The 24237-nt window shown below is 31.3% G+C and overlaps 2 protein-coding genes across 5 annotated transcripts; both read left to right on the forward strand.

Moving 5' to 3' along the window:
* The first annotated feature begins 4650 nt into the window (after window positions 1–4650).
* Window positions 4651–16371, forward strand: LOC131845740 (vanin-like protein 2). Its single transcript, XM_059194835.1, has 10 exons — window positions 4651–4756; window positions 6445–6561; window positions 6864–6989; window positions 8130–8299; window positions 8808–9022; window positions 11315–11401; window positions 13267–13370; window positions 14135–14326; window positions 14892–15013; window positions 15588–16371. Exons 1-10 carry the CDS (start codon window positions 4700–4702, stop codon window positions 16009–16011), a joined length of 1614 nt encoding a protein of 537 aa, XP_059050818.1. The 5' UTR covers window positions 4651–4699; the 3' UTR covers window positions 16012–16371.
* On the forward strand, window positions 16342–23743 carry LOC131845708 (L-asparaginase-like). Of its 4 annotated transcripts, XM_059194812.1 has the most exons (10): window positions 17452–18408; window positions 18576–18715; window positions 19397–19516; window positions 19821–19933; window positions 20257–20382; window positions 20956–21080; window positions 21440–21672; window positions 22216–22376; window positions 22658–22771; window positions 23048–23743. In XM_059194812.1, exons 2-10 carry the CDS (start codon window positions 18658–18660, stop codon window positions 23093–23095), a joined length of 1098 nt encoding a protein of 365 aa, XP_059050795.1. In that variant the 5' UTR covers window positions 17452–18408; window positions 18576–18657; the 3' UTR covers window positions 23096–23743. The 4 variants fall into 4 exon arrangements, with proteins under 4 accessions (XP_059050810.1, XP_059050795.1, XP_059050789.1 ...); XM_059194827.1 differs by lacking the exons at window positions 17452–18408; window positions 18576–18715 and adding an exon at window positions 16342–16433; XM_059194806.1 differs by lacking the exon at window positions 18576–18715.
* Window positions 23744–24237: the final 494 nt, after the last annotated feature.

Below are 24237 nucleotides of genomic sequence, written 5' to 3' on the forward strand. Positions count from 1 at the left end.
TTATTTCTAGTGCAATAAGGATCTTATTTCAGTAACATTCTAGTACAGTATTTTACAAAAAATATTTAGATAAAGGCGGCCATAGACTTTGTATTGAAACACTATGATACAGCAAGTATCTACGTAACGTCGGCAAATTAAAAAACATTTTTGTTTTATTTTTCATTCATACTTTTTTTTGGGTTTTGAGCTTGTTCGTGTAGATATTTACAAAAGTAAACACACAGTAACAAACTGTAATAAATAATAATTAGGAATAATAAAATATTACAAGAAACTTTAGTTCTTCGCCTTCTATAGAATCGCCCTCAACTCTGTTTAAAAAAAAATATTTCTCCTGTTGCTGCAAATGTTGACTGCATAGTGTTGAACAAATTTAGCTCAAAATAATAAAACCTTAGGCCTCAGTGAATATAATACTTTAGACTGGTGAGTGTCTTCGAAGTTTAACATATCAATACATAGGAGCAATTACAGTGATGCTGTAAGAATGTAATTTTGGACTATTTTGATTATTTACTACCTGATTTATCCATCTACGCTGTCCGCGTAAATTCGTATTCCTTAAACTAGTCTTACATATTTTGTACATACATACATTACATAAAATAGTGCTCTGTAATTAGGGAGAGTGCAGAGGAAACCAAACTCGCGGAAGGACTTATGGACCGACTGAAAATCGATCAATCCTGTCCGACGAATCGACTTCAGACTAATAGCAGCACTAGTCGACGCTGTTATTTCGATAGTTGCGATATCTATCAGAGGGGTATTGCTTCGGGTAAAAAGTACACTATATGTTAATGTAGAAATATATAGAAGAAATCTATCTGATCTGATATCAGAATCTGTTCAGTAGTTTTGGTCTATATAAGTAATAAATATCGAAACGTCCATCCATACTAACAAACTTTCGCATTTACAATATTAGTAAATTAGAAGTAGATTTGTATGCCTACAGTATAATTCGTGTGTACTCAAAATTAATGTGTGTTCTTTCATGTAATCTAATCTGTTATAATTATACAACAGTAATCATATAATCAAAGAGCGTAATTGCACAAAAATCCAATAATAAATACGTATCTTAAATAATCCCTTGGTTCCCAGAGATTTTCTTTAAAATCTAAAATTCTGTAATTCCCTTTAACCTGTACCTGCCACCGATAAGCATTTCAAAAAATTGTCTATGCAGCCATATAATAATATCCACAATTTTCAGTAATAGCTAAGTATTTTTATCGTGACGTAGGCATAATGTATTTATTATACATAACAACACAATGACATATTGTGATTTCCGACGAACTTATCGTTATCAATTTTACCGTTTTATTATGATCACTTTATGTTAATCGGTTATAATGTGGCTTATATATTTTTTATCGTGACAGAATTGAAATGTTATATGGCAATAAAAATGCAAAAATAGTTGTGGGCCATTTTTGTTCGCACGACTAAATGTCTGTTATGAAGAGCGTACTAAAGTTCATAATCGTGACAAAGACTACTACATGATTATTAATTATTAAAAAAATAATATATTAATATAAATGCAACACAAAAGGTAAATCCTAATTAGAGCCGGAAATTTACTCTTATATTCAGCTCACTTCGTTCATTGTTTTACACATACACAATGTGTAGATTTAATGTATAGTAAAATAATTAAAACATCAATTCGTTTTAAATTGACATGTTATGATATTTTATTAATAAATAAAATCCAAAATATGCCGCGAAATATTGAACAGGAAACTAAAAACAAACAAAAACAAAAGCTAATCTTTTTTTTTTTCCATATTCGACCATCTCCTTTTCAGTGATGGAACAGGCAATGATTCTTAGACCGTACAGCCTAGTCTACTTTGAAACTTCTTCATATTTGAACAAGTGATGAGGCCAAAGGCCAATTCTTATGTATGTTTATTTATTATGTTTTCATTCGTGTTCAAAATTTAAGTCTTATCCGTAGTCCATATCCTTGTATCAATTATTTAAAGTTTTATCGATATCGAGGTAACGTATAAATATATAGGTATATATGTTTCAAAATTAGTTAGCATGTCTTGGATGTCGCGCGGGATTTTTTCCGGTTTCTTGTAAATGTTCAGTAAATTATCAATAACGACCAAGCGTTGAATATTATAAGCGGAACATTCGAAAAATATGTGATTTAGGGTCTGACTGCTGTACAAAAGCTAATCGCTCAAGAACGCACATAGTTCTCTATTTAAAATGTATGTAGTAAATAGTAAAAAGGTTTAAGTATATCTGTAGTTTTGTTGGAGTTTCCAACACTCATCTCTCTCACTAGTGAGCCATAGGACTTCCCTGCTCCCGAATCGATACATATGTTTCCATTATACCTATCTTTGTAATACGAAGCGTACTAAGTATCACAGAGTTCATCGAACTACCTCGCAGCCGAGTACAGTAGGCTCTTGCACTATGTTAATTTTATTATTCGTGCACTTTGTACTCTACATTTCTAATTTATAACATATTTTAATACTGTATTAATAACATAACATTTAATCCATATTTTATCTATTAAATCGACAAGTTTTCGACAGATTTTTTATTCCATAATTTTCATGTTTGTAAATTGTGTATTGATTCTTTTATATAAAGAATATATTGTGGCAACGGCGGATCCAGGGGGGGAAGGGGGTCATGGGGGTCATGACCGAGTTGGATCCAGGATTTAGGTGGACCACTAATTGAACTTAATGATCTTATTTATATATTTTGTCACCATACAAATTTTATGTAACTACATACCTTCAATATAAGTTTAGCGTTTTCATGCCTAAAAGCGAATATAGTAATGAAGACATTTAAACTGTGAAACGACTAGCTACCGACTATACATTATTACTAGATAATCTTCCAGTTTCTGTCTGTCTGTGTAAATGAATAGGGACTGTGGATGGTGAAGTGGCAGGCTTGGCAGCGGAGCCAGGACATGGCGCAGTCGATTTCTGATCTTATATAAAATTATGACATCGATATGTAGGTATAGAATACATAGATAGGTAAGAAAATTTTTATGTATTATGGCTACACTACTTGTCAGTACAGCGACAGCGGAAAGGTTTTTCTCTACATTGCGCAGAATTAAATCGTGGCTAAGATCTGCAATGGTTGAAGATCGCCTAACCGGGCTGGCACTTCTCCACATTCATAAAAACGTACCCATTGACGTAAATGACGTAATAACATGTTTCGGGAAAATACGTAAAAGAAAAATTGATTTTATTATTTAAATATATGTATTTTGTCTGTTTTTATTTTGTTTCTTGGAAACCCTTGTCGCAATACCTCTTCACTTTTGCGGAGTTTTACGTCATACCCCTCGACATACATACCTCTAGCTATTATGACAAATTATTCACCACGAATATGGAATTTAATAGACTGCCTCATTCCGAGCGTGATAGTGCTTCTCTGGATGTCTTCAAGAGAAGATGGCAATATGTACAAGTTATTATGTGTTAAGTTTTTTAAGTGTATCTACAATAAAGAATAAATATTTTAAAGTAGGTACAGTACATTAATAAAATACCTACTTTTTACTTGCATCTATTGTTATCAAAATTAAATTATAAGTTCTTGACTTGACCACGACTATGTGACCCCCTCCTGGCGCCAAGGCTGGAACCGCTCTTGTATTGTGGGCGTATATTGGTTTCTTTGGTCTTTTAAAACTGATTTTGAAAATTTGGAACGAATTGCCGTCGCCAGTTCGTTCATCACTGATTTTATCCTTACCAATATTTAGTTTAGTTATTGTCAATTTTTATGTTTGTTTTGTTAGTTGTAGTTTAAAACTTAATATGCTATCGTCGTTGTCGATCTCACATTGTATTTTACTGGTAAAGGCTATAACAGAATAGCAGAGAGGGTGGACTCACTGCCCTCACTGAGTTATAGACCGTTTTGTCTCATTAATTTGTTTTTAAATTATATTATTCTATGGGCAATAGATGTATTGTGTAAAAAGTTTCTGTTTGAGACAAATAAAGATTATTATTATTATTATTTCAAAGGTGGTAATTTGACTAATTACTAAGTTTGCAAATACGTAAAACTAAATATTTTTGCATGTGAATAAACAGTAGGCGACTATAATATAATATATACCTATATATATTTCAGAGAAAGAATATTAGGACCTTTTTTCAAATTCTATGGTGATGGTCACCATATGAGTTGCAGATGTTGTATGGTTTGTAATTGCAACGGTGAAGTAAATATACAATTGAAAAATTGTACATTTTAATCTGCTTATATGTACAATATTAGTAACAGCGATACTTATATGGGTTACTACCCATATATTTAGGAGAATTATTGGACAATTTAGGACTAGAACCCATCTTGCAATTTTAAAATATATGCAAGCTAAATGAATCCCGCGGCGTTGTCTGACTGCAATTAAGTAAAAAGTATCCTGTGTGTATCCATACATTTTCATTTTGCATCAGCATCAAAATATAAAAACTTTCTTTAAATTACGATATATATTAAACGTGTAAAAATGTTATTTTAAAAAAAATCGTATCGTATTTAAAAATGGAGACGAGGATGTTATGTCTCGTGTCTCATAAATACACAGAACCGGTGGACGCCGCTTTAGTCTGTGTGTCTGTGTACACTGTACAGTTTGGGAATATAATAATGTGATTCAGTGAAAATGACGCGTTTGATATTTGTATTGTTATTTATTTGCATGTTAGAAATATCATTACAGGTATGTTAGTTTAACTCTACCTAATGAATTAAAGATAAATAAAGAGCTGTTTGTTTATTGTATACTCTTTTATCTGTGGTTTGTATGTTTTAATTTAATGTAATTATAGTAAAATTTGTAAGTTTAACTTTGCCATGGAACTGAAAGATATTGATTAAAAAAACATGAAGTCCATGCATATCATATTTTCTTCTTTTGAACCACCTGTACAGCGATGTCGATGAGATAGGCAAGCAAAAAATTATAATACAAGTTAAAAAAGAACCTTTTCCTTTATGAAGTTGAACAAAAGGAATTTGATTTGTCTTAGCTAATGTAATCAAATATTTATCTTATCTGTATCTTACCGTGGTGTTTAACTTTGTTGTCCTTCATAATATAAAATAGGAAGCCATATAAGAAAATGTATAACAGCTATTAATATTATTTGCATAAATAAAAGCTATTTTTAGGTACCTTTAATAAACGGAAGTGCCAAAACCTTGTGCATTATATTAAACAAACATCTTTTTATTTTCTTGTGTTATAACTTCAGAGTACGTATATATGTACAATGTCTATGCTCGATATTTTGTATTGACATTGAAATTAATTGAATTATTTAATTATACCATAAAGAAATTTTTGCTGTTCGCCAGATTTAGATCACGACCTTCAAATGTAGGCCTGTAAGTTTGAGCAATAATAAATCCACGGCGCTTATAATCATATTTGATGTAATTCGGAAACAAGAAAAGCCACGGGCGGACATAAGTTTGAGTATATTTCCACATCACAACAACAAAACGAGTGATTACTATTCTCATTGTAAATAAGAACAGCTGATCGCGCCGTCAACCGTTGCGCATGCGCATTACGTCGTGAACAGTCGTGCCTTCTCGTTTACTCCACTTAATTAGCTATTGCTTTATCATAATAATTGCAATATAAACAGAAAACTGTGATGTTTGTGTTCGAAGACAGTTATATATTCTGCATACAGTTATAGTCATTACCTATATTAACTTAACAATGAATATTAAATTAATATTGACGGTTCTTTGTGTTTTCGTCATACAGGAAACAATACAAGTACGTATTTAATTAAATTATTCTATTTGCTTTTTTATTTATGTTGATACCAATCATTGTTAAATAAAAAATGATGAATAGATTGCATATCTGATCTTAGAATATCTCATTCTATTTTCAACTATTTAGAAAAATTAGGAAGATTTACGATTTAGATTTAGATGAAGTTACCGTATTCAATACCCGATGGAGATTAACCACTTTATATCTATTAAAGTTCTTTTGTATCTCCTTACTAAAATGATGATACGAACTCTACCACCACATACATAGACACAAAATTGAATAAGGCAACAATTTGAGTGTGACTTCAATGTGGAATTGGTAATTTTTTACCGTTTGCTTGTGCAATTTCATTTTCCTGTAGCTTCGTTTTAATGAAATACATCTAAAACTTTAAAATATTTTGACTACGCCATTTATCATTAAATATCTCTTATTTTTTGTTATACTCTTAATAATATAAAGTTTCTTAATTGTAATGTATTGAAAACACCGGACCAAAATTTATTTTAGTTTACGTATGGAAAGTAAGCTCGAGGTATCAATTGGCGAGTAATAAATATATTACATACTAGGTATTTATTGATATTTAATTATTCGTTGCATCTTTTCAGAAGTCGAGAGTGGAAGACGACAGCTATGTAGCAGCGGTCGTAGAGTTTGAGGTCACAGAAAACTCTTCCGTGGCCCTAAATAAATACGTACAATATATTAAAAATGCAGCTGAACAGGTAAGAACGGAATAGCATAAACTCAAAACATACTTGTACGGAAAAATGTTTCAACAATAGACAGCTAGGTATTAAACTAATAAGGTCTTTAAAATACTCTCGTCCGAAGATATATCTCGTATTGTTGTGTCGGTAGTTCTCAATAATATCATGTAGAATAGATTTTACGATAATGAGTAACTTACATGAAATAAATAAAAAATCTATTAAATTCACGAATAAAATGAAATTAATTTTATTTAAATATTTTTAAGTATTTATAGAGTTTTAATTGTTTATTGTATTAATATTATTAATTGCAGAATGCGGATATCATAGTATTCCCTGAAATGACGTTACTTAGGAAATTAGAAATTGTAAAAGTACCTATCAAAGGTCTCCTGCGAGAGTATCCCATACCAGCTCTACATCCTGATTTATATGATGAGGTAAGTTGATAAGGAGCAACTCGATTTATTAATAGGTGAAACTTAATTGACTTGGAGTAATTTTATAAAATATGTATTTAATGGTTTTTAATGGCTAATATATTATAATAAATACGTATATAACGAGTGCATTGAATACAGAGATAACCTCCCGTTTGATATGATTACAAAAACTCTCTTATAGTGTTAGACAGACCATTTACCGAGAGAGACTATAAGGCTCTGTAATTATGGCATGACAGTCAGGAAATATGTTAGTCAGCTATTGAAAAATGTGGCAAAACGGGGGTAAATACAGACGAAGTTTCGCGGGTCGGCCAGTATATCATATAGTTAAAATTCGATAAACGGGCTAATTGTTGACGTAAAGTATTTATCAATTAAGCTTAAAATAATAAATTGAAAAGAAAAGAGACACTTTAGTGTACATACAAGTTAATAAAACTCGTTGCAAGATGTACTTTGTTCGCGTAGGTACACATGTTTATTAAAAATAACAAAAACAAATTGAATTTATCAAGGAAAATTAATGTTTATTAAAAGATTAGACATTTTTGTATTTACTAGTACGTATGTACTACTGTACCTACGCGCACATACTTATTTTCTAAACTAAAACCAGGATTATGCAATTTCTACTTTTCAAATTAAAATTAAAAATATTTTTATTCTTGTAAATCTATTACAGACTCTTATGATATGTCAAACCTACAGTCATTTCGGAATGATTTAGAGAGAGAGTAGACAAGCTATATACAAGGAATATAATATAGTTGTTGTTAAGTGTTTATAAAGAAACAGGAAGCAGAAAATAAACCTACTATATAGTGAAAATAGTAGCTTTTTGTGTTATCCGTTATTGTCTGTTAGAAGTAACCGATTTAAATTTGCTTATTTATAAAGTAATTTATCTTACTAATATTATGAACACGAAAGTTTGCGAGTATAGATGGATGGATGTTTGTTATTCTTTCACGCAAAAACTACTGAACGGATTTTGGTGAAACTTTACAAAAAGATATTGTGTAAATTGGGCGAAATATAATGATAAATGTTAAGTAAGTGAGATGCAGACGAAATCAAACAGGTCAGCTATATATAAAGTTTATAAATAAAGTTGTTTATCAATATCAATTTCAGCCAATCGTAGCTATATCCAGAGCTGCCAGAGACAATAAAATATACGTAGTTATCAATGTACAAGAGGAAATGGATTGCAATAATGCGCCAGGAGAGTTTTGTCCTGAGAAAAATGTCTACCGGTTCAACACTAACGTCGTTTTTGACCGTACTGGCGCCGTTATTGACAGGTAATGACTTATATAATAATAATAACATCCCTGGAAAATTTTTATGTCAATACTTCCAGACAGATACAAGCTATACTATACTACAATATATACTAATGAATATAAATATCCTTAGAGGAATCGCATCGCATTCGGATCACTCGGAGATCACCAAGGCCTTACTGACTCTATTTTTACTGACTCCAAAAAGATTTGCTTTTGAAGACATTTTAAGCTTACTGCACTTTTATATGTGTATAACGCAGTAATTATAACAGACCGTGGGTATTTTAATATAGCGACTACTTCAGTATTATGTAGTAGTCTCTACTACAGTAGAGCATAGCAGTAAAAGTCAGGTTGCGAAAAACTATTATAAAAATATAATTACAAATTAATTTATGACTTGCTGTTTTAATAGTTTTCCAGGGAGTAGTAGAGTCCAGTTATTATCACTCTAAAGCGAGTTATTATAGATGTATCTAATAGTCAGTTCAGTAGGAAAATAAAGGTTTATATTTATTCACAGATACCGAAAAATCAATTTATTCGCCGAGTGGTCACGCTTTCCAGCCCTTCGACCTGAACTGGGTCTCTTTGATACGGATTTCGGAGTACGTTTTGGCCACTTTATTTGTTTCGACCTCATGTTCCAAGTGCCAGCCATTCAAGTTGTTGAAAAGAATAATATCACGGACGTAGTTTTTTCCACGATGTGGTTTTCGGAGATACCTTATTTGACAGGTGAGTGACTACAATAATGCATTTACATTACTACGTAGAGGCTGTAAATTTGTATTGAATTACATTGTTACGACTACATTGTATGCCCACCTGCCAGTTTTTTTGCGAAGTTCTGGCATAATCCCTCGGCACACATATAAACATTTATATATGCAATGTATAAAATCTTTTTTAAAGTAATAATAATTAGATATAATTCATAGATACAAATATAGTAAATCTGTATTTCTTTCTGTTTCTTACCTTATCACGAATTGAACGGGTCTTATGAAATTTAACATGAAATATCGTGAAGATTACATAGAATTTTTTTGTCATAATATATATTTGTAGGTATGTATCAGTTGAAATATGTTTTTCATTTGTTTCAATAATAAGTGGTTTAAAAGTATTGATTGCTTGTTTGTGTCTAGATTAGATTGTGCCCAGAGGTGACTCAATGTTATTGTGTGTGCTGATTTTTATTTTGCCACAGCAGACAACGAATTCGTTTCTATTTACAACAGATAGTATAACTATAAATATATAAAAAAATTGCTTAAACGTATCTTAGTGGTACATAGTAAGCTAATTAATTATTTATCAGTAATTGAATCTCGTTTCGTATCATTACATGCTGGCGGTATTGTAGAGTAGGATGAGGTGGAGCATTAAATAAAGTCAGTTAGGTCATCGTGTGGGTAAATTCACTAAGAATTAAAGCACAATGGTTTCCAGCAGAGCATAGGGAGACGCTCTCCCCCCCCCCCCTCTCCTAGGGTGTATGGGTCTTCCTGACATTGATACATTACTAGCACTGTGGTTACTAATCTCCAGTATTAACGACTTTATTACTTAACTTTATAACCTTTCTGACTCATACAAATAATTCCTAAAATTTCACATAGACTCAATTTGTTTCTCCAAAACAAACTATTATGGACAAAATATTACTACTTAATTTAATAAACACCATTATTAAATTAAGTACAATTATGGATGCATTAATTAAAAAAATACACATTGCATAATAATTGTGGCTGCCGTTAAATATTTAGTTACCTATTTATACATTTTCTTAGGGCACAAAATCTTCAAAATTTTTTTACGACAAATATGTCTTCGTCCAGGAATCCATATATTTTGTAGATACTCGTACTTCGTACGTACTGTATGTTGTTTTTTTTTGTTATGTTCGATTGATTTCGTTTGGCGTCCCTAGTACATTAATGTAATACATTCCCCTTATGCTAATGTATTATTACATTGTCTAGTATAGTGTTATTTTCAGCTCTGTTCCGTTACGTCTTAAGAATTACATGTGTGGCTAAATATACCTACATTATACATATATTGAATATCATTTTAATTCGTTAATAGGAATAGTTAATAACGTCTCTCAATTAAGTAAACAATTTCTGTTGTTGATATTTAAGTCTATTGGCTACGGTTACACACTTCTGATATGCTCAATTATGTATAACAATAAATAACTATAGAAAAAGATTAGAGAAATCTAGAATACCTTCTTTACCTATTTGACATCTGTTAAAATATAAAAATTTTGACAATAAATTAATCTAATTAGAATCAGTGTCTAGTTTAGCTTCTATACTTTGTTTCTGTTTAAATCCTTAAATGCTATCTGCATTTAAGGATTTAGACTATCAGTGTTTTATTTGTTGATCACCTTTGTAAAGTCATTGAACTGCTATTGGTATAAATTAATAAGATAATTACTCAAACACATACAATATGAGTGATTCTTTTAATGACCTCAGAGCCGCATTATAGTTAGCGGTAATATACATATATGTATGTTCTGTCGCTCGTTCCTTCGTATAAAATAAAGTCCACAAGTCCGTACATATATAAAATGGGTAGCTCTGCTTTACGCATTTCTAGGTATTTTTAAGGGCTGAACCGACTTGGACGGAATTTGTTATTTTAATAGAAATATTTTAAGTTTATTGATCTTTGGACGAAAATAATATCATATCAATCGACTGTCAAAAGGAGGATTTTTTTCAATTCTATTTCATTACTATTTAGACATTTTACAAAATAAAATATACGTATCTACCAATAGTACAAATAGTACGCTAGTTTCATAACCAATAATGGGCAGGTTTGTCTGCATTTTTCATTAATTTAATATTAATGAATGAATCGAAATTTTATAATTATAGTTCACTATTCGTAAACAGTACAGGATATTGATAATTACAATTATTTTTTGAAGACTTTGTGTTTAAGTTTATTAATTACTATACTTATATACATATACTTTAAACTGAATACATACTTTTCCAGCGGTGCAGATTCAAGAGGCGTATGCTTACACCATGAATGTGAACTTTCTAGCAAGTGGAGCCAATAACATTGCCGTTGGTACTGCTGGTAAGTAGTTATTCTCTTATTATATTATTAACTTAAATATAATTGACATTACATTGTTCGTGGCCCAGCCGTGACCAACATGCTGCCCACCTTTATGAAGGAGGACTACTGGCCGAAGGGGGTCGTGTATCGGCGCCACCTTGGCAGATTGCCGTCGTCAGTGTCGTGACCATAGTGACAATTTGAATTTATATTTTTTTATTATTTTTTATGTATGTTAGTCTATAATATGGGCCATGTTACCTTAATTAATTAAACAAAATGCAGTTATAAAAAAAATTGCAAATGAACTAGACGGGCAACCAGATGACAAGTGGTAACCGGGCCACTTGATTGTAATCCTATGTCCTTCATATTGTAATTTCACTGTCTAATCTGCACCCTACAAATAAACCATAGCTTGCAAACTTGCTTAGAGGCTGAAATAGATGAGATTGCGGTATGTACGCAGATGACTTCTTTCTTCTTTAAATTAAAATTGCTGAGAAATTGTAGATAAGGCAATTAATATCACGGGGTTAGTTAGCTTTTATTTTCACTGATTTATTTTAGAATGACTGACATATAAATAAAAAAATCACTATATAAAAATATATTGACCACTATTCTATGTGCTCGTTCACGTGACAATCCAAGAGAATACAAGACTTTGACTTAAATTTCTTTTGATTTATCTTTTAAATTGTTATTTTTTATGCTAACGACTTCATTCATTTTACATGGAATATATTGGTTGATCAGACAATACATGTATATACATGTATATACAACTTTTATCGTAATCTATTGAACCATTTAGGAAGGCGTAAACATAATTAATAATTATGTTCCTTTTTACCACGAACCCTCGTCGATACACGCACATTACTTCATCAAAGTGTTAACACAATTGACTGAATTATTTAGGAATGCATAGAAGACAAATATATATATTGAAAAATTACATTTCATATATTGTGTACGATGTGTGTATCGTGCCAAGTTTAATATATTGAATAACAGATAGATATTTTGGAGTCAAATATGATAGTCCAAAGTTCACGAGTCCACGATCAGTACAGATATCAATTACTGTGCAAACAACTAAGGAAGAATGAACCATAGCACTAGGCATATTATACCTAATACTAAAGTTCATTTTTCTTAAATATAGCATTATCTTGTTATCTCGTTTTACCGAAATAAGATAATCTACGAACGTAGATAAATCTACATAACGAAGTATATGTATATATATAATATTTATCGCGAAATTAGAAACTTGCTGTGGGTAGCAGCAAGTATATTACACTGCCTTCATAAACTTGCATTTTTCGGAATAAATGATATTTTGAGTTAGGATAACTCAAAATATCATTATAATACTGGAATTGAAGTCAGTATTTTTGTGGTCTGAACAATTGTTAATTTATTATAGAAACGAATGAATTATTATTTGTAATCAAATCACATAGAAAAATGTACCAGTTCAGTTTATGCCAGTTGCTATCAAGTGAAATAGTTATCCGGATTGAACATTAGGGATATTGTTTTTTCTCGACTACTATAAAATTCTACTGTTAGCCGCAGCTGGCTTTTACAGCTTCACGGAACGATAGGGAGCGAGTGCAGAAGGCAGTCCAAATCCGCGGAAGGACTTATGGAGCGGCTGAAGGCCGCTGACTCCCGCCTGACGGATAAGACTTTAGTCTAAATGTTCGAATCTCGGTTTAGGTCGTTTAGGCTATAAGGCCGGCTTAGGCTAATTTTCATCCCCATTTAAATTGGGTGGTAATCGATCGGAGGAGCGGTAGATGTGATTTTATTTTGAGTATGAAAATTTATAAAAAAATATTAATTAATCTTCTCTGTATACAATATTTCAGGATCAGGTATTTACTCCGGAAAAGCAGGCGCCTTAATTAGTGTGATGCCAGGCGTACCTACTACACGACTTCTCGTTGCCAGAGTACCCAAAGTGCCAGGGAAGGTAATAAACATTTTGATGTTATCAGAGCGTTGTAGCTAGGTGGTTTACTTTCGACTTATACTGAAAACCTGTTCGATGACAAAAAGCTTTGTGTGTCAATTTATACTTCTAACTAAAAGCTTACAACATAGCAAACATACAATAAGTCGAAAAGATATTATATAGTTTTTTTTAGGATGTTATAATTACTTACAGACAGTATTTTCAATTTATTACAGTATTATACAGTATTGCCAGCCATGTTTTATGCATACCAAATACCCTGAGTATAATAATAACCTCGGCCCATTCACACACCACCACCTAATTCCGAACAAAACAGTTTTACTAAATAACTACATTTTACTTATGTTATTTTATAAATACATGCATAACAAGTACTTAGGAAATACTCCGATCAATACAAACGATGATACTCATGAATATTAAAGTTTGTTAGTAGCGTGACAGAATCAAACCCGCGACCTTTAGAAGTAAAGTAGATCTACTAGTTCAGCACGAGAACTGGTAGATTACTGAATTATAGTCCCATTGATAAAACAAGACACTTTTTTTTTGATGGATGATAATAGTGCAATCTCCTGTAGCAACTGTTTACGCTGACACTATAAGGTCAGGTTAGTTAGCGCAGAATATTCACTAGTAATTTATCACGATAGTTTCCAAGTGAAACCGCGTGGAAGTCAAACTGACATGACACATTGCTAGCAATTACTCCACTGCTCATCATCGATTAATAGCAATATTTTCATTCTCTTCGCCAGGTATCAGGTAAATATCCCGGTCCGATCTACGACAATCCTACGGATAAAGACGACTTATTTCTTCTCAAGGATCCGTCATTACTGACTCGTATCTCTAAAATATTGACTCCAGGCTTCCAAGAGATCAATCTAGTAGATAAGGAAGTAAGCTGCAAAATTACTGGAAGAATCAAACAAAAGGATGGAGAAAATGTAAGTGAAATTATATATTACTAGCTACCCACCCTGACTTCGCATGGGTGTACATGTATTATACATATAAATTTTTCTACGGAATCACTCTATCTATTAAAAAAAACCGCTTCTAAATCCGTTGCGTAGTTTTAAAGATTTAAGCATACATAGGGACAGACAGCGATAGCGACTTTGTTTTTTATACTATGTAATGATTACCTACTTTTTTATGTAACTGGAATGGCAAACAAGTTGACGGTTCGTGTGTGAAAAAATGGCAACCTCGCCTATAGACATGAATAGCATTGCTGTACTAAATGTAAGTCGGCTAGCTAGTAATAATTTGTTTTTTAGTAGAAATATTGCACAGGACCCAGTAGAACTGACAACGAGAGTGACGAACGTTTGAAGTTTGGATTTTATATATGTATTTTATATATATGACATCGCATTTTGAAAACATTTACTTTTATACTTAGAGAGCACCCAAACCTATGCTCACAAATACGAATATTTGTTAATATTGTCCGTGATTAACCAAAGGAAAGTAAAGTAGTTATTGAAGTCGTTATATCTTCCCTAGATACCTCAGTATCGTGCATTTGTGCAAGACAGAAGTAATACCTACGCGAAACGAAAGATTGGAGTTGCTGCTTGTGCGGTCGTCGCTTGCAAGGATAATGATATAAACAGCTGTCCTTATAGGTTAGTGGGTCAGACAGGAAAACCGCAAATAATAGCAGGTGTAAAGGATAATAAAACCATGCGTTTAATAGATAATATAGTAGCGTCGATCATATCAATAAACTTTGTTTACTCAATCGGTTTTAAAAGATAATTTACTAAAATTTAGTGAATCAAAAGATGATCTTTATTTTAAGCCGTTCTTCGTTTGTTTGGGGGACCTCCTTACAAGATATAGCTAGTTATACCTAAGTATATTCGTATTAATAGTATTAAATAAAATAAGACTAAATTCGTAATGGATTATTTGATTACATTATGTTCTAAATGTACATAATATAATAATTTATGAATAAAAATAAATCCACTATCTTCTGAAAAAACTGAATTAATTTTTTGAACACTGAGTAATTACAACTATTTGTAGGATTACACTATGGGTACTTATATTGAGTTGGCCCATCTTCACTTTTTAAAATGTGGAGACTTAAATGAGTCAGTAAAAACTAACTAACTTTAGCATCTATAATAGTAGTTATGATGTTAGTGGAAAATAAACTTATTGCTAAAATTAATTTATTAACATTTTTTTCAGATTTTCGAAAGACGAATTGAACGTTGAATTTGAGGAACTCCGCATAGAGATGACTACATACCGTCACCAGTACAACCAATCTTTGGACTGTGATGACGTAGTTTACTTTCCCAATTCTATACGAAACAACAAATTCCCGCTTAGTTCAAACAATTTTACGTTTCTCGATTCGACACAAAATGGCGCTCGGAATACAAATGGCGGGAGAGGACGTGTCATCTATGAATTGAAATCGAGACAAAACGAATTGGTTTCGTTCGGTATTTGGGGAAGAATTTATACCAAGGACGTGAATACTATAGGAGAGGTTACTGAAGAGGACTTAAATCATTATAATGAAATTGAGAATATAATCTATGGTACAAAAAATAAAAATGAAGATGTTTATACAGTTGACAAATTGGTGGTTGGCGTTCATTCATGAGTAATATGTGTATATCTATACAGAGATTTGTCAGACAGACGATTATAATTTTGGTTTGAAGAGTCTCTCTCAATTCCGTACTCTACGTAGATATTCGAATCTACATAGTTATTTCATTTAAGCAGGATTATTTGCATACTTCTTCCACTATATACTATCAGAAGTATATAAACATACAAATTAATAATGATACAAACAACTGTATAACTGATCTGATCTGATCAACTGAAGACTGATATACTGTTAATAAAATTGAAATAAAATGATTACCTTCAATTTACAATGTATCAATGTACTACTATAAGAATCTAAATGAAACAATCATAAGCTAAGCAGACATGAATATAAAGCATAGAGTAGCATTTCGTGTTGACCTGTGCTGTCTGTACATAGAGTAGGCACGTATAAAGGATACTCACGAGGTATTTTTGTATAAATAAATATCTAACATAATTTTTAAAGACATAAAGACAATAAATTGTTTTTTATAGATTCATTTTGATGGTTTTGTACTTATGTACAAACACGGATCAATTAAAATATAACATTTATTATATGAAACTATGCAATATATATTTTTTAGAAGCATTTCAACTTGTATTGAGGTTCAGTTTTATATCAATTCAAGATGTTACCAACTCTGATGAAACATAATCATAACATGTGGTAGACATTAGTATGAGTGAAAATACGTACGATATATATGTCATATTTTAAAACAATATAAAATTCTGAGGCCCCATCCAGATCTCAATAGGAAATCGAGCTTAATTAATTATATAACATAGATACATTATTATAAATCAAAGGTTTTAAAAAGTTTCAGGATGTTTTAATACTTCATTATACAAATAGAATAGAATGGAATAGAAATCATTTATTCAAATAAACTGACATTGAATCACTTTTGAATAGTCATTAATAAATAATAAGGACTTAGATATTACATTACTACTTCACAAATAATAATAAATTTATTGTTATTTATGTCCTTTTAAAACCTATACTAAATGTTTACACTGTATACATGTAATAAATACCTATGTACTTGATCGCTGTCTGTAGGTAGGTAATAACTTTCTCAACTTTATAGAATACTAGCTGTATCCACGGTTTCAACCGCGTTATATTTATAGATAGTGATTCTGATGTATCATACCATAAGCTATATTACTGTAAAGTTTAATCAAAATCCGTTCAGTAGTTTTTGCGTGAAAGAGTAACAAACATACATCTATACTCATAAACCTTCGAGTTTATAATATTATTATTAATAAGATAAAACAAAGATTTGAGAAATATTTGGCAGTTCTACGCGCTAATTTCAAAAAAAGACTTAAGAGATTTGGATGATGATTTCACTAATATAGTAAGTACCACTTATTTAGTGTTTACACTATTTCAATTAGTTTACAAACAGTAGAAGTTGCGGGTACAGCTAGTATGTAATGAATATAGTTAATGAATAGATATATGATGTAATAATAAACACTACCAACCTGTAATGATATTATCTAAATGTAACATTGAGAGGTCAACACCTCGAGTAAGGTGGTCTTCACACAATCAATTATATTTTTTTCAATTCTTTTATACATTTTTATACTTGATTTATATAGGTTGTAAACAATGTTATGTTATGTACTTAATTATATGTTTACGTAGCATATGTACGAGTATGAGCTTAATAAATAATTATCGCAAATATGTAACATCTATTTTTTCTATATTCTTTTGTTTTCAATGTATACATGTATGTGTGGAGAAACGAAATCTACAATTTATTTCAGTTTTCGTATCATTCGCCCGTAAATTCGATTATCATTATGAACTCTACTTATGAAACTTAAATAGATGTCGTGGCCTTGAAGTTTGTACGAAGATTATTATTATTTAGAAATTTTGACTGCATTCTTGGTGAAATGAGTTAAGTTTTTCCTATAAATATTATCCCTACCCATTTGGCCTCATCTACCTGGTTACGCCTTTAGTTCAAATGGGTAAGAAAACCACGTTATGAAACGAATAGATATTAATAATAACAATAACATAATTAATAACAAATACGCAACAGAACTGGTTTATCATTTAACCTATTTAGTTGCTATTTCATTTATAATTGCCTCTCAGATGATACAGACAATAACCTCGTACAGCTAGGTTCAGTAACACAAACTATGCGTAATCTTATCGAACACTAGTCGAATTATAATATTACAGTGAAAGAAATAATAATTGCGTTAAATAGCAGTTAAACTAATTTTACAATTTGTTTATATATAAAATATAGAGTCAAATATAACTTTATATATATTTATAATAAAATGGTGCAATTAAAAAGAATACTGGTGATATACACGGGTGGAACTTTTGGCATGTTGAAAAATGAAAAAGGAGGTAAATTTTTTATTTTCTTCAATCAGTCATAAGCAATTCTTTTGTATATACAGTGTATCCTCTCAGTGACTCCAGGCTCTCTTTATTATATTACTCAGTATTTCAGTGAGGTAGACTTTTTAAAAAGTTGTCTACGTGGGTACTCTAATATTTACTACCTATTTCAGTTGCCAAGCTATGCTTCGGTTGAAGGGTGGCATATGGCAGTTAAATTTATAGATAAGATGGATGACATCATAGTCCTCCGGAATGACAATGCATTTTAAAGTAATGTCCATAATAGTTGGAGGTACCTACTTAATTAAATGTAATATATTCTTTATTGCACTTTGTAATACAGTAGTAAACTTAATTATAGACAAATAAAGCAAAGATGGACTTATCTCTAGAGATCTCTACCAGTTAACCTAACACAGCGTGGCATAGTTAATAGTAAGTGGGTAGGTAATACTAGTAAAATAAATTTGTTAATAATTGTTGTAATGTCCACATTTATTTATATTTTAAAATACTTACTAATATTTGATCGGTTAGTTAACTAGAGCAACTTTTTCCTTGAATCGCGAAATGACATAGAAAGGACTAGACGACTCTATTAAAATAAGTCGTAGATAACTATAATATTTATTTTGAATTAAAATTTTCATCCACATCTATCATATAAAATTTGATAATACATATTATTACCAACTGTTAACTGCGATTACATTTCTACAAACTTTTAAGATAAAATAACCTATATAATGTATATAATGTTAGTATGGAAAAAGTAGGTATATACATATTTTTTGTAAACGTGAAAATAAGTTGTTAGTAGTAGATCTTTACTGTAGAAGAAAATATTCTCATAATAATAGAGTATATTCTAAGACTACTAATAGTTATTCTTCTAAGATTTAAAACAAATCTATATTTCTTTTGTTGATCACAAAAGAAATATAGATTTGTTTTACTAATAATATAACAATAATAATATACTTTACGGCAGTATTGGTGCCCCAAAAGAATATAGAGCAAGTGATCAGAAAGTTGCCTCAGTTGCATGACATTGAGTATTGGACGAATCACTTGTCAAGAACAGACATGAAGGAATATCTCATAATACCTGGTGAGTGTGAACTTTTGAAAAAATATAATATAATAAAATTACCAATCGAGCAAGCTAAAAGCTAGAAATGCTACTACATAGATATTAATAATTATTATGAGATTAATCGCCTATTTTAGATAATATTTACCTGTCAAATTTAATAGGTGGGTGGTAATTTCTTCAAGCACAATTTTTTACGTAATTGCGATATATTTTTTAATTCAAGTACACGTTAGATATATACGCGATTACTTTTAATCCCGTTTATGATATGTACAGAAATTGTGTTGAGACTAAGACCTGCATGTTACATTAATTACAGATGGCAAGGACACAGAATTAAAGGTATTATACAAGATATTCGAGTATGATGAACTCAAAGATTCGTCGGACTTCACAATAGATGATTGGCTTAAAATGGGTCGCGATATAAAGGTAATAATTATACGAATATGAATAAAGGTAAGGATTAACTAAATGTAACCTAATAATTAAAATAAAGTACAAATTATATGCATTTAGTGGTTTATCACTTTAACAACGCTTCGCTTTTGAGTACAAATTCTCCCATGGTACAAACATTTGCACCACGGGAGGAATACCTACATGAGAGATTTACATCATTCCTGAGTACGATTGTTTATATTTAACTGGTTGTTTTCTATGTATATTTTATGTCTATTTAACATAAATCATGCTTACCTTGAAACTAGAGAGCGCTGTGTGAATTGTCCTGGGTTATTATTTATTAATTGCAGAAATATTATCACGATTACGATGGTTTCGTAGTTCTTCACGGTACTGATACAACGGCATACGGAGCTTCTGTGCTTTCTTTTATACTGGAGAGTATTGGAAAGAATGTCATACTCACTGGGGCCCAGGTAACGAATGTATTAATTTAAGATTATGTTATCTGTGGTTTATGTATATAAAAAATTACCGAGGTAGAATATGTAAACCTTTTACATATTCTACCTCGGTAATTTTTTGAACCCACACAGAGTGTGAACCACAGTCTTACCTATGTTAGCCATCTTGCTTTGTTAGCGCTTCCGTTGGACGTTGATAGGGTGGACACAAATCAGTAAAATTACAGGATGGCAGACATGATAGTGTGATGTCCGTAGTGCTTTTCGTGTATTTATTATATAAGAGACGGATACCGCTTACCATAAGATTTTGAATGCGGCTACATTTTTTCTCTAGATATCTAAGGACTTATTTATAATTTATTAATAACTAAAGACTGTATGTCCGAGCTCGTCGTCCGTCATTTAGTCTGTTAATTTTTTTTTTGTTTTCGTGGCGACCGTTCCTTTTTTATAATTACAATTAAAAATCATTACTGAAAAAAATAAATTACAAATCAAAAATTGAAAAAGTGAAAAAACCCCGCTGGTCAACTGTCCCTAGATAAAGCGTCTGAGTCATTTATAAAAACATTGTTGTAATAGGTTCCGATCTTCCAACCTCGCAGTGATGGGAACAATAACTTTCTCTGTGCTGTTTTGATTGCGGCCACCCAGTACATACCTGAGGTTACAGTCTTTTTTGGTTCCAAGCTGTTTAGAGGTAACAGGTTAGTATTTAAAGTCTTGGTTCGATGCTCGCACAATACAAACATTTGTATGATTACATCTGTGCACATTTTAGTGTTTTTATCGATATGTAGGCCACTAATTGCGTCATAGTTTTCTTGAGATAAGACAGACCTCAGGTGGTGCAATCTGTTTTTGTTTACAAAAAATGTATCTATGTATGTATTTATATCAGTCGTCTACTACCCATAACAGAAGCTCTGCTTAGCTTGGGACTAGATGGCGCTGTGTGAATTGTTCAGAAATTTTACTATTATTATATTATATATAATTTTATTTCATATTTATTGAAGTATAGGTGCAATAAATAAGGTTACAGACATTATTCTTATAATTCCAGGGTAAAGAAAATATCCAACACCCGTATCTACGCATTCGACTCCCCCAACTTTCCCCCATTGTTGGAAGCCAAAACAACCTTAGATATAGATCCCAAGATGCTAATTCATACGCCAAGTTCGGTTCCCGACGAGTGCAGGCTGCATGACCGCCTGTCAAGGAAAGTGTACGTGCTAAAGGTGGTACCAACAATAACCCCTGAAGTTATAAGGGCAGTTTTCTCCGAAATGGAAGGTAAGACTTTTGTACTTATAGCGATTACGGCCTCGTTACATGTAATTTTATCTGCTTTTTTGACAGAACATATATACTCTGTCCTTGTGATATAATCTGCAAGTCTTTCATTTATATATTATTTTTAATTTGCTAATAATGGTATGGTATGGTATGGTGCATCCCCCTGCTGTAACGGTAGCCCATGGACGCCTGAAATACCAGGACAGTCAAGTGCGCGGTGGCGACCGCTAAGAAATCTTAATATACCTTTTTTGAAAAACTTAATGCTGTAGTCTCAGCAGGTAGTTCATTCCACAATCCAAGATCGAATTCGCAGCAGGAAGCTCCACTGATTACTCATTTGTATGGTGTATAAAATAACAAATATAAGACAATTTATTAAAAGTAATAGGATTACATGAGCGTAAATATAAGGTCAGGTCAGATAACCAATCAATAGTGATAATTCAGAAGGAATTAACTACGATGTTCTCACACACATATTACTAGTAATGGGGTCACTTGTCCCCAAAACTAACAATCCTTTGTTATGTATTTCAGGAGTGGTATTAGAAACGTACGGTAATGGTAACATGCCAATTAAACGGAAGGAGGTATATAAGGAAATAGAACGAGCAGTCAAGAATAATGTATTGGTGGTAAATGTGACACAGTGCATCAACGGCACAGTCCTTGGAAAGGCTATCTATGAGACTGGCTTGGTGAGAATTTTAATCCTAGTTAAACATAACAAAACAATGTATATGTTATTATGAGTGTGTATGTTAATTCATCATGAAATTGGGTATATATGTAACAATTAGCATAGACAATGATAGTCAATTTATGTTTTATTTAGCGTATTTTCTTTTGGCCAAAAATTTTTGAGAGGCTCCGGCCAGAGCTTTTTGTCACAGTTTTTTTTCTTTACTTTTGATTCAAAATTCTCGGTTCAAAGCTTGTTCGTGTCAGTTTTTTTTACCAAAATTTCAATATTTTGCAGTTGTTGGTTGAATGTGGCGTAGTTCCATCGTTTGATATGACATCGGAGGCTGCTTTCGCTAAACTTTCCTATGTGCTGAGTAAAACAGAACTTAGTTACACTGAAAAAGTTGAGGTGAGTTGTATTTAGAAACTTTAGTAAAAACATTAGACTTGGTGTAACTATGTGTAAGACAGACTTCCGACAGAGGTCCAGGCAAACTATAATAAAATATTAACGTATAGCGAAAAGTACTATTATGTTATAACTGTATTTTATTTGTACAAAAAAATAATTCTTAAAACTTCGTTACTATGAGCACTTGATTGTCGAACGGGGCAAGGTAAAGCCTGAGTAGATAAGTAGTAGTGTGACAGGAATATAAGAATTAATTTTAGCTTTATTTTCCAGTTAATGAAGACAAATATACGAGGAGAGTTGCACAACCCTTTGCAATAAATAGAAGTTTAGTCGTTTGGTGTAAATATTTATTCCTAATAAATTATAGATTTTGGCATATTTTTCTTGCATAAAATCATGAGTAATATGGAAAACGTATTCCCTGCAACACTTTATATGGATAAGATTACGTCAATTTGTATGTCATATTTTATATCAACTATAAAATTCTTCTATCACATCACATATTAATGGAGTGTGTCCGAGACGCTATTATAGTGTTTTAAAACAAAAAGTTTTCTCTTGCTGCATCAATAATTTAAGTCTGCGATGCTAGTAGAATACCATGAACATTTATTATCAGCACCCAGGATGGATTGATATTCAATTATTCAAAAATAATCTGAAACAATTTTTGTAAAATATATCATTGTGTTACTGAATACCTAAACGATGATAATGTAGGGTAAGATTTATCGGTGTCCATTCATGTTTTAGCGAATAATAATAGTATAATATTATATATTTGCTAATTTATTTATTATATTATTGACATTATATATATTTAGTTATGGTATATTTATAACATAGTTCTTATCCATTTTATTACATTTAGACTATTATATGGTAATTGTATAATAATAAAATACTAATAAAATTGTATATCCTAGATAATATTATATGTTGCATGTCAGTGATGATTAAATGTGTGAGATAATCTTATAAATAAATAAATACTTTTGTACGAAACGATTTTCTTATTTAATGTGGCTTGCGGATTGATTTTTCTGTAAGAAGTAAGTACTAAGCTTTCTCTGGTTTAAACGCACTTGTATGTAGATTTATACATTCAATAATAAACAACAGTAAAAAATAAACATTTATTCAATACACACAAAAAATTATATCAATGTCCACAACTTTCAAGAAAATTATACATGTAACATAAAAAATTCAATTTGTAAAAACTATATTCACAACTCAGAAACTATAAAAAAAGAAATACATTACTAATATTTGTTTTGGCAAATGCTCCAATATTAATTAAACACACAACACACAATGTTCAACCGCATCTCCAATATGATATTTAATTTAACAATATAAAAAATGTCGATAATAGCTTGAAACGTGCTGGCCGAAATGCGAGCAAGTCGATTGATAAGTTATACATACAATGCTACTGCCAACCCTATAAGATT

The sequence above is a fragment of the Achroia grisella genome, unplaced genomic scaffold, assembly GCF_030625045.1.
Source record: "Achroia grisella isolate CSIRO2021 unplaced genomic scaffold, CSIRO_AGI_Agris_v1 utg109, whole genome shotgun sequence".
Lineage (NCBI taxonomy): Eukaryota > Metazoa > Arthropoda > Insecta > Lepidoptera > Pyralidae > Achroia > Achroia grisella.